The sequence below is a fragment of the Podarcis liolepis genome (assembly GCF_965112155.1).
Source record: "Podarcis liolepis genome assembly, chromosome: 14".
Lineage (NCBI taxonomy): Eukaryota > Metazoa > Chordata > Lepidosauria > Squamata > Lacertidae > Podarcis > Podarcis liolepis.
Genome location: NC_139569.1, coordinates 8,990,741 through 9,003,108, shown reverse-complemented (window position 1 = coordinate 9,003,108; position 12,368 = coordinate 8,990,741). Strand labels below are relative to the sequence as shown.

Below are 12,368 nucleotides of genomic sequence, written 5' to 3'. Positions count from 1 at the left end.
AGCCAAGTAAAGTGTGTGTAAAAATGCATATATTAGTGAAAACGGGATACAAAAAATGCATTATATTAGGGGAATTGCTTTGCAAAAATGTCTATGGTCAGCAAAATTTCAGGCAAAAATGTATGAATTAGGAGAAAACTGCGCTAAAATGCTGGTGAATTTTCATTAAACATTTTTTTTCTTTAAATGCACATTGCTGTGGAAATAGTTCTTTGCTCTTTTGCAATCTGAATTTTAATACATATTTTTTAATTCTTTTATACTATAATTACTTTTTAATGATTATCTTTTACAAGTTTTTAGCCTTCTATATTTTATCTGTGTTGGTTTTAATTTGTGTAAGACACCTTGAGTCCCAGTCTGTGGAAGATGCAGGCTATGAATGTGGAGAACTGAATTTAGGATTGGGAAACTAAGAAACTAATCTGACAGATTCAACATGAAGTGCATGATTTGAGATCTGATTCCTACACTGAATCTGCCCCAACCACACTGGCTCCCAATTTATTTTCTGGAGTCATTTCAAAGTACAGTGGTACCTCGGATTAAGAACCTAATATGTTCTGGAGGTCCGTTCTTAACCTGAAACTGTTCTTAACCTGAGGTACCAGTTTAGCTAATGGGGGATCCTGGTGCAGCTGCACGATTTCTGTTCTCATCCTGAAGCAAAGTTCTTAACCTTAGGTACTATTTCTGGGTTAGCGGAGTCTGTAACCTGAAGTGTCTGTAACCTGAGGTACCAATGTACTGGTTTTGTCCTATCAAGCCTTACTTGGCTCAGGACCTCAGAGACTGCCTCTCCTCACATGAGCCAATCCAGACTCTGCTATCTTCGTTAGAGGCTCTCTCCATGGAAGGTGTGAAGGACGGAGACTCAAGAACACACCTTTTCAGGGGTGGCCCACTGTTTGTGTAAAGCTCTTCCCAACACCAACACTGTCAGTTTTTGTGTGTTCTAGACCTGTGGTAGCTAAGCCTATCTCTAATGTGACACATCACTTTTAGTGGAGTAGGGTAGGGCTGTGTGGTTAGAGAAACGTTTTAGGAATCTTGTGCATCGCTCTTTGTATTTTGCCTTTCAATTGATTCTATCCATTTGCATTTTTCTGCTTAAGTTGCTTTGAGACTTTGTATGAAAGTGATTGACGCATGTATTAAAATCATTGTCCTCTCCAGAATTTTAGTCAATACGCTGTCTGGGAACAAGTATTGAGGACACCCCCCCCCCCTCTCTGCCTGAGGGAAAGTTGTTCCCAGTCAAAAGTTGTCAACATGCCAAGCTGGATGGAGCAGTGCTTTGACTTGGTGGGATGCATTTTCCCATTTCCTTCTGCAAATAAGTTTCTGAGCACAAACAACCCCAAAAGTGTTAGGTGGACCAATGGTCTGATTCTGTAGAAGGCAGCTTCCACTGATGAGGCTACAGCTCAGTGAGATAACATGTTCTTTACACATAGAAGGTTGCAAGTCAATTCCTTGGCATCTCTAGTTGGGTTGGGAAATAGCATTCTTCACCAGAGATCCTAGAACAGGCATAGGCAAACTCAGCCCTCCAGATGTTTTGGGACTACAATTCCCATCATCCCTGACCACTGGTCCTGTTAGCTAGGGATCATGGGGGTTGTAGTCCCAAAACATCTGGAGGGCCGAGTTTGCCCATGTCTGTCCTAGAGAGCTGCTGCTCAGTGGTAGAACATTCATGCAAAAGGCACCAGGTTCAACCACTGAGCCTCTTTGGCTTGCCGATCAGAAGATCGGTTGGTTTGAATCCCCATGATGGGATGAGCTCCCATTGCTCTGTCCCAGCTCCTGCCAACCTAGCAGTTCAAAAGCACACAAGTGCAAGTAGATAAATAGGTACTGCTGTGGCGGGAAGGTAAACGGCATTTCCGTGCGCTGCGAATCAGTACAGATCAAGAGTAGTCAATGTGGTGCCTTTCAGATGTTGTTGAACTCGAACTCCCATTATCCCCAGCCGGTGTGGCCAGTGTTCAGGGAAAGTGGGACTCACAGTCCAGCAACGTACGGAGCGCACCATGTCCTAGCTTCAGTAACCAATGGCATCTCCAGACAGGACTGGGAAAGACCCCTGCTTCTGAGAAGCTGGGGAGCTGTTGCCATTCCGTGTAGACCAATGTTCTTCCAAGTTGGGTTCCCAGATGTGGATGGACTCCAACTCCTATAATCCTTAGACCTTTCGGCTAAGCTGGCTGTGGATGATGGGAATTGGAGTCCGTCCACATCTTGGGACTCAATAACACTGGTTTAGACAATACTGAGCTAAATGGACCAATGACCTCACTTGACCTAAGGCAAACTTACTGTGCATCTATGGGAGTGGCTCATACGTGGGCTAAATGGACCAATGGCCTTTGTTAACTTCATTAATTCATCAAGTCCATGGTGAGACAAAACCCATTCTTCCATGTGTTCAAAGATGGCTTTCTTAGTTTGTCTTTCTCCTTCCTCCTCCTTTCCAGTTTCAACAACCATACGCCTATTCACCTCCTTTTCGGTTCGGGACTGTCCCAAATGGGAGCACGGAGAGAAATATCAGGAACAACTATAAGGAGATGCATGCCTACATGGTGAAATACAACCAGAAAGGAGTGGAGGATGCTTTGGTCAGTTTGAAAACTGGGTAAGTGGGGTTTTATTTTTATTTTGACCTATGGGTGCTCCACTTTTCTGATGTCCAAAGTGGTCAGCCCAAAAGAGTGAAAAATGGACTGGTATTTGTTTTACTGAATGTCCCGGATCTGCTTCAAACATTCCCAGATTCAGGATATGGGGTAGTAGGATTGGGAAATGCATGATGGGAGAGTAGCTTGATGTTCGGACCCCAGGTATTTGCTCTGTATCTGGCCCACACACTTCTCCCCATACCACAGCCCTTCCTCACATTATGCCCCTACTGGGCCTGCTTGTCTCCCTCCTTGAATGTTTCTGCCTGCCTGGAAATGTGTCCTTGAAATCGGATCGTGCCTCTTGTTTTCCTGGTTGGAGAATAGGGAAGGTTGTGTTTGACGGAGTAGAGACTAGCCTACTACACAAAGGCAAGATTTCACAGAAGATTTATGTTCATTACTCCTCCCACTTTAGCCTCTGGCCACGCCCACCACTGGCATGGCCCTTGGAGGGTTGCCCAGAAGGGAATTTGGCCCTCAAGGTTGACAGTGGGTCCTTATCTCCGAGTTAAGCCATTCTTTTTATTATTATTATTAACTTTCTTATGTCACATATGTATACATTATCATATTACATTACAGGGCATAATATAATATAATTTCCAACATGTATACAAAGTTTATATACCAAATTTATGTACCTAAAGAAAGAAAAAAACAAAAAACAAAGACATAAAGCCACCTCAAAATAATATTTGTACCAACACTACGGACTTCCTGTCAATCTCGTTGTATATTCTTTTTTTTACAAATGAATGTACTCTTATTATTGTATATTTCTTTACATTTTATCTAATACATTCCTATATCAATATGTACCCTTAATCTTGGTTCTCAACTCAATTTCTCTCCAACGTCAATCGTTTACTATATTTTTGAATGAGTTAAGCCATTCTGAAGATTCTCCTCAGCAAATGCTGCACTTCCGTTCTTAGATCTGCTTTGACAGAGATACACATGGAATGAGCATATGGAAATACAATGAAATATCTATTGCGGGGGCTTTTGACTACACACTGGCATTTGGCCTTTCTGCCCAGTGCTTAGCATTCTGACATAATTGATTTAATTCTTATATGTCTAGGCCACTTTTCTGATATTGAGGAGGTTCACAAGGACTGTGGCTAGTGTAAGAGATAGACATGGCAGCAGTGTGGGCAGAAATTCAGTCCCAGCCAGGTTGACGGAAGGGGCCTTGTGGTCTCGCGTCTTCCTCTGATGCAGCCAGTAAAGGCTGTGGATGGAGTCAGTTCTGGGAGAGGAGGAGCCCAGTGGTCTCAGCAAAGTTGACGGAAGGGGCCTTGCTCTCTTACCTCTCCCTCTGTTGCAGTCAGGTGAAATCTAACAGTAGAACAGCATCACTATACCCTCCAATGGCCCTGAAAGCTCCAGGATCGTCATGGAAACTCTCAAGCCATCACGGCTTCTCCGTTTCCCACGCAGAGTCCCGAATTCCTAAGGGGCCTTCCTTTCCATTCAGTGTTTCAACGTGTTACTGGAAGTTCAGACCCGTGCATCCCTCTAACACATTTCTCAGATCTATGCATCCCGCTCCCTTTCCCCGTTCCACTCAATATGGCGCCACTTCCTGTTTTGACGAAAACAAGGTCTGGGTGGCTTGAATGCCCCTAAAATGGATTTTCACCGTTTCCCCGCTTCTCGGTCAGTTGGTCTCCCATAAAGAAAGCAGTGAGTGGGGGAGTGAAAGGGGCCAGGGCCTGTCTGCAAAACCATGGACATGGCTGTGAGGGGTGCTGAGGGGTCATGGGTGCTAAAGGGCAGCCATTACACTTGCTTGGCTCTGGTTTGCTTTGTTTGGCTGCTGAGTCTGTGTTGCTGCTGAGTCTGTGTCCCTCTGAGGAGGAGGGACATGGGGGGTGGGGTAGTAGTGGTGGACACAACACAGATGTAGAAGATGTCCCAATTTCATCTGAGGAATGATGGAAGGTATGTGATACTCAGGATCAGGCTAGAAAGAGGTTCTTGTGAACCTTCAGTGTGACGTTCCAGGGCAACCAGGACCACTTTTTGGAAAATCCACTTGGTTCCAGCTGTGGCAGCTGCTTTTACCTCCCGTCCTCTTGACAGCGCGAGCCATTCATTGCCGTTGACGGATCTCCTCGGCTGTGACTTCCTTTTCTTAAGTGATTTCTCAACGTGGGCATCCCAAGGTGTCTGCGCCGGTTTCCTTGACAGACACCTTCTGCAGCAGATGGTGCAAATCGCCTGTCATGTACGGTCTTTTCATGATCAATACACAACAACTGCTACATACTCCTAAGGGGATGAGCTTTGGTCTCAGGGAACTTAAGGAAGGATTGTGAGGTGAGAGAAAAGCTCTCCATCAGGGGCTTCAGCGTTCAGGCACAGCTGCCTGGCATTTATCAGAACTTTTGCTGTTTTCAGTTTTGTTTTCTAAAAGCCAGTTCTACAGTTCTTAATATTGGACAAATTCCTTCATTGTAGAGTTTTCAACACTTGCCGCATGCTTATTTTTTTAGGCAAGCCTGTTCAGATATATAACTTTATTGGGTTGACCCCAACTAAGTCCTGTGTAGAGTAGATCCATTACAGTTAATGGAGCCAAGTTAGTCAGGTCTCTTAATTTTTGTTGGGTCTACTTAGAGTAGGACTGACATCGGATCTCACCCATTATGCGTATTCAAAGAATGATAGAATGGTAGAGTTGGAAGCGAATCCGAGGGTCTGCAATGCAGGATTCGTTTTTAAAATGGGTGGTTTTTAATCTATATTTTGATAATTTCAGTATGTCTGTTTTTTTTAAGCCTGTTTTCATTTTTTGGGTACTATTTTATGTAAAACGCTCAGATGTTTTTTAAGAATGGCATGTCTAGAACTTGCTAAATAAAAATAAATAAATAGAAATAGAATTTATAAGGTAAAGGTAAAGGTAACGGGACCCCTGACCATTAGGTCCAGTCGTGGACGACTCTGGGGTTGCGGCGCTCATCTTGCTTTATTGGTCGAGGGAGCCGGCGTACAGCTTCCGGGTCATGTGGCCAGCATGACTAAGCCGCTTCTGGCGAACCAGAGCAGGGCACGGAAACGCCATTTACCTTCCCGCCGGAGTGGTACCTCTTGATCTACTTGCACTTTGATGTGCTTTCAAACTGCTAGGTGGGCAGGAGCAGGGACCGAGCAACGGGAGCTCACTCCGTTGCGCGGATTCGAACTGCTGACCTTCTGATCGGCAAGTCCTAGGCTCTGTGGTTTAACCCACAGCGCCACCCGCATCCCTAGAATTTGTAAGTACCACAGCACTATAATTAACAAACAAACAAACAAACATGGGAGCATAATTAGAGTCCTACCAGGAAAGGCTGGGAGATTCACCTGATCTGCACCATTGCAGACCATTGCACAGATCTGATGCTGGTCCATTTTGGAATCCACTCGTCTGCTCTCTGCCTTCAGGAAGGATAGAGACAAAATGTGCAATACTATAGCTAATAGGGATGAACACAATAAGACAAACGAGCCTGGCTGCTGGATCAAACCAAAGGCCCATCTAGTCCAGCCAACCAGATGCCAACAGAAATCATCTTTTTCACAGTTCACTTTTTATTATTATTCCTTAAAGGAGATTAATGTTGACGTTTCTTCTTTTCTTGCGTCGACTATTACCATATCAAAGAATTGCCTCACGATGACTGGTCCACGATAAAAACAATGCCAGACCTTCAGAAGGCGTATGTGGTCTTTGTCGACTTTCTATTCATTGCTCACAATAGTTTGGGATTCAGCCTAATCCCTGGTGCTGAATAACGTATCGGGGCATTGAGTCAGGAATGAGCAGGAAGAAATATTACGAGTTTGGCAAGATGATCCATGACCCATCAATGTTGTGGGCTTCCGTGGGTCAATGCCAGTTTTCGTCCCGGCATTTTGAATTACTAGGCTACGCTTGAGGATGACAAAACACCCCAATACTAAGAAGACCCTGCAGATTTAGGCCCACCTGATCCTGCAGAATGTTCTCATAGTGGCTATCAAGATGCCCATGAGAAGGCCACAAACAGATTCTGAGAACCACAGCACACTTTCCACCTGTGATTCCCAGCTACCAGTACATAAAAGCCATACTACTTCCCACAATTCAGGTTGCTGTTGTTTAGTCATTTAGTCGTGTCCGACTCTTCGTGACCCCATGGACCAGAGCACGCCAGGCACTCCTGTCTTCCACTGCCTCCCGCAGTTTGGTTAAACTCATGCTGGTAGCTTCAAGAACACTATCCAACCATCTCGTCCTCTGTCGTCCCCTTCTGCTTGTGCCCTCCATCTTTCCCAGCATCAGGGTCTTTTCCAGGGAGTCTTCTCTTCTCATGAGGTGGCCAAAGTATTGGAGTCTCAGCTTCAGGATCTGTCCTTCCAGTGAGCACTCAGGGCTGATTTCCTTCAGAATGGAGAGGTTTGATCTTCTTGCAGTCCATGGGACTCTCAAGAGTCTCCTCCAGCACCATAATTCAAAAGCATCAATTCTTCAGCGATCAGCCTTCTTTATGCTCCAGCTCTCACTTCCATACATCACTACTGGGAAAACCATAGCTTTAATTATACGGACCTTTGTTGGCAAGGTGATGTCTCTGCTTTTTAAGCTGCTGTCTAGGTTTGTCATAGCTTTTCTCCCAAGAAGCCGGGATCTTTTAATTTCATGACTGCTGTCACCATCTGCAGTGATCATAGAGCCCAAGAAAGTAAAATCTCTCACTGCCTCCATTTCTTCCCCTTCTATTTGCCAGGAGGTGATGGGCCCAGTGGTCATGATCTTAGTTTTTTTGATGTTGAGCTTCAGACCATATTTTGCACTCTCCTCTTTCACCCTCCTTAAAAGGTTCTTTAATTCCTCTCACTTTCTGTCATCAAGGTTGTGTCATCTGCATATCTGAGGTTGTTGATATTTCTTCCAGCAATCTTAATTCCGGTTTGGGATTCATCCAGCCCAGCCTTTCGCATGATGAATTCTGCATATAAGTTAAATAAGCAGGGAGACAATATACAGCCTTGTCGTGCTCCTTTCCCAATTTTGAACCATATCCAGTTGTTCCATATCCAGTTCTAACTGTAGCTTCTTGTCCCACATAGAGATTTCTCAGGAGACAGATGAGGTGATAGCAATCCTGGCTAGTAGCCATTGATAGCCCAATCCTCCATCAAGTTGTCTAATCCACTTTGTTTTTTATATATATAATTTTTTTTATTTTCCATTTAATTATATACATTCACATCATCATTATTTACTTTATGCCCTGGCTCTTTAGAACCTATCAACTTCCTTCCCTCCCGCCTCTTGGCTTTCAAAATTAACCTTTATATCATTGCATTATGTATGTTTTCCAATTCTAATTGCACTCATTATAAAATGACTCAAAATTTAAAGGTAGAAAGGTAGAAAATTTCTCATTACAAGTCTTCAGACAACCCTACTGGTGGTGTTAATTGCTTACAATGATCTTTCAGATATTGTATAAATTTACTCCAGTCTTTTTGGAATACTTGATCATGCTGGTTTCAGATTTTTCCTGTCAGTTTCACCAGTTCTGCAAAGCCCGTCATCTTCATCTGCTACTCTTCTTTCATTGGTACTTTTTGTTGTTTCCATTTTGGGGCTAAAATAATTTTTGCCGCAGTTGTTGCATACATAAACAGTCTTTAATCTTCCCTTGGTATCTCTTCACCCACTATACCCAATAGAAAGGCTTCTGTTTTTTTTTTAAAAAAGTATTTTTAACCATTTTCTTTAACTCATTATATACCATTTCCCAGAAAGCCTTTACCTCTTTGCAAGTGGAAGAAGATACCTTCCCTTTCTTTACATTTCCAACACTCATTGGTTCTTGTCTTGCACATTTTAGCCAGTTTAGCAGGTGTTAAATACCATCTATACACCATTTTCATAACATTTTCTTTAAGTGCACTCCATGCAGTAAAATTGATACCTTCCTTCCACAACCTTTCCCAAGATTCTAACTGAATATTATATCCAATATTGAAAATCAACCAAGTTGGTGGCCATCACTACCTCTCCAGCAGCAAATTCCATAGTTCACCTACGAGCTCTGCAAAAAAAATATGCTTCCTTTATATCTGTCCCGAATCTTCCAATATTCAGCATCGTCAGGTGGTCCTGGGTGTTGCCCTTCCAAAATGGTCACATTCCCTGAAGAAGAAGAAAAAGCGTATGTGTTTCAGCTGATGCTCCCAGATGCCCTGCAAGACGAGTTAAATATGGACACAGTGTTTAATAGATTAGATTATTATAGCAAATTTCTTCAGGGGTTGCAGGGAGCAGGCATCTCAGAGCCTGCGGACACAGATCCAATCTATACTCAATCAGATTTGCTGCCTGTGGAAAGAATAATGCAATGAAGGCTATTGCAAGGTGTCACTTTGAACTTCGCCCTGACTGATGTTTCTTATCAATGACATAATGAGCCCCTGGAAAGGAAGGGAGGGAGGGAGGGAGGGAGGAAGATGCCTCCCCTCCCTGAAGACTGAACCAATTTCTCCTTCATCCCCAGTAACCTCTGATATGGAGAGTGTACCAGGTACCAACGAGGAAGTGCCAGAAGGTCACATTTGGTTCCTGTTTCTGAGGTTCCTCACCTCTGTGATAAAGGAATGGAATAGGGGCTGGAAGGAATCCTCTCTTCCTTAAATCAAATAATTGTAGAGTTGGAAGTGACCTCAAGGAAGCCCAACCCCTTGCAATACAGCCTTCAAAACTAATGTATCCTGACACGTGGCCATCCAATCTCTATTTTTGAACCTTCCAAGGTAGTCCATCCCACTGTCAAACAGTTCTTATTGTTCCTAATGTTTAAGTGGAATCTTCTTTCTTGTAATTTGCATCCATTGCTTCAGGTCCAACCTCTGGAGAAGGAGAAAACAAGCTTGCTCCATCTTCCATGTGACAGCCCTTAAGATAAAGAGGCTCAGGTGGCCTCAGTGGCCCGGGGTGCCTTCCATCAGCTTTGGCTGGTGGCCCAGCTATGCTCCTATCTGGACAGGGATAGCCTAATTACTGTTGTCACAATGCGGGTGGCACTGTGGGTTAAACCAAAGAGCCTAGGGCTTGCCAATCGGAAGGTTGGTGGTTCAAATCCCTGCGACGGGGTGAGCTCCCATTGCTTGGTCCCTGCTCCTGCCAACCTAGCAGTTTGAAAGCACGTCAAAGTGCAAGTAGATAAATAGGTACTGCTCCAGCAGGAAGGTAAACAGCGTTTCCGTGCGCTGCTCCGGTTCGCCAGAAGCGGCTTAGTCATGCTGGCCACATGACCCGGAAGCTGTACGCCGGCTCCCTCAGCCAGTAAAACGAGATGAGTGCTGCAACCCCAGAGTCGTCTGTGACTGGACCTAATGGTCAGGGGTCCCTTTACCTTTTATGCTCTGGTAACCTCAAGGTTAGATTACTACAATGCGTTCTACCACTGAAGACGGTTCGAAAACTTCAACTAGTGCAGAATTCAGCAGCCAGGTTGGCTACCAGTTAGTTTCTGGGCCCAATTCAAAGTGCTGGTTTTGACCTTTAAAGTCTTAAATGAGAGGTCCAAAGCGTGGCAAAATGAGAATGGGTCTTCTCTGCAGTGGCTCCCCATGTGGGGGTGGGGGGGTATTGACTTGTTCTATTTTGAGTATATATTTTGTAGTTTTGTATTTTGATTTTGTTCTGTGAACCGCCCTGAGACCTCCAGGATGGGGCATTATATAAATTCAATAAATAATAAGTAATAATAATATTTGATGATTCCTATTAAATCTCCTCTTAGTCCCCTCTTCTCCAGGCTAAATATATCCAACTCCCTCAGCCATTCCTCCTAAAGCTTGGTTTCCAGACCCTTTTTCATTTTGGTTGCCCTCCTCTGCACATGTTTCAGCTTGTCAATTTCTTTCTTAAACTGTGGTGCCCAGAACTGGACACAGAATTCCAGGTGGGGTCTGACCAAGGCAGAATAGAGTGCTCCTCTTACTTCCCTTGATCTAGACATTATACTTCTGTTGATGAAATATAGAATATCATTTGATTATTATTATTTTTTGCTGCTGCTGCAACAGATACTTTCAGAGCAAACCACCAGTAAATCACACGGTGTAAGTTGCAGTCAACTCTTTTTTTTATATAAAATTTTTATTGGGTTTTCACAATTTATATAAACACAGAGTACACAACACAGACACACAAACACAAAAAACAAACATGCATAATTTCAAATCCTTACTCTCTTAACCACTTTCCCTGACTTCCCCACACCTCCCCTTCTTACATCCTAATTCCAATAGTTAGCAAGTTCTTATCTCCCACCTTTACCTTATTATTATTTTACTTAATTCTTCTTAATTAACCAAATTTAACTTATACACCTCAATTAAACCACAATACTAATCATTTACGTCTTCTAAGGTCGGCCCAAATTCCCTTCCACAGATTTCCCAATTTTTATATGAATTACTGAACATACTAACAAAAGACAACATAAAATTGTACACCCTTTGGATTCAAAAACTCTCACCCCCCCTTTTCCCGGTTTCGATCCCCAAAGAGTATCCACCATCTATCAGTTCTCAGCCTGGATTCCTCACGTCCGAGGCCTTCAAATCTCTCTCAGTCCCTCTCTGCCGGTTGTGTTGGTAGTCCTTTATGTTGCAGTTAACTCTTTATTAGTAAGAACATGATCTGCACACTTAGTGGACTGTCAGGCCTAATGACCACAGTAGGTCTTGTCCCATGGATCACTTGCCAAGACTGAAAGTCCCTGCCTCCCCACAGCCAGCCCTCCTCTCCAGGGCTTTTCCCAGCACTTGGGAGACTGGGCATGTATGAAGCCAATCTCTCCTCCACCCTCTTCATACCTCTTCTGGTTCTAGAAGACTCTTCACCAGCCAGACTCATCTCTGCCTCTTGACCTCCCTCCTTTTCTGCTTCAGCTTCTGCCTCTGATTCTGGGCTTCTTTCTGCCACAGACTCTCCCTGCTCACTAAGCGCGGTTTCCTCTTCTGCTTCCGACACCTCTTTCTCCCATTCATCTTCTTCTTCTCCCTCTGACCACTCACCCTCTGACCACTCCCTTTGACCCACCACCACTTCCTGGGCTCTGATCTTTCTTTCCATGGTGGTTCCCCAGCTGGTTCCTTCTGCCATTCCTCTGCATCCAACCAGTCCAGGACACATACCTGGTTCTTTGCTGGCCACTTTTTAATTTGGCAAAGGTGCCATTTAACCTGAAGACAGCTTCTCCCGGCACAGCGAGACATAGAATAGGGAGCTATGCATAGACAAATGAGGGGATGTGTTTTGTCAAATGAATTGCAATGGAAAAGCGTCCCCTTTCTTGGCTTCTTGATGAAAAGGGAGGGGGAGGAAGGCGAATCCCACTAAGAGATAACAAATCGCTTTTCCAAACATCCGTGGTTCAGGCTCTTGCTATGTCAGTTCGGCTCCCAACCGCTTTCTTTTCTGGCAAATGAGAAAGGAAACCGTCTTCACCAGACAGAAAGGAGGCACGAGGCAGCGGCTGAAAGCCTTTGCGGAGTCTGTGGGATCTGGCAATTGCAGTGGGGAGCTTTTGATGGTGCTTGTAGCCTTCTCTCTCTCTCTCTCCCTGTTAAGTCGTGGGTTGACATAGCAGCCGGCACAGCGATTTCTTCAAGTAGCTCTTTATTATG

At 44.1% G+C, this 12,368-nt stretch overlaps 1 protein-coding gene across 2 annotated transcripts in view; it reads left to right on the top strand.

The window, feature by feature from the left end:
- Positions 1-12,368, top strand: part of GRIN2A (glutamate ionotropic receptor NMDA type subunit 2A) — a 237,575-nt gene that overhangs the window by 185,365 nt on the left and 39,842 nt on the right. For both annotated transcript variants that reach the window (XM_083474151.1, XM_083474150.1), the window contains exon 11: positions 2,481-2,641. In XM_083474151.1, the coding sequence (XP_083330277.1) occupies positions 2,481-2,641 (161 nt within the window). The remainder of the gene's footprint in view (positions 1-2,480; positions 2,642-12,368) is intronic.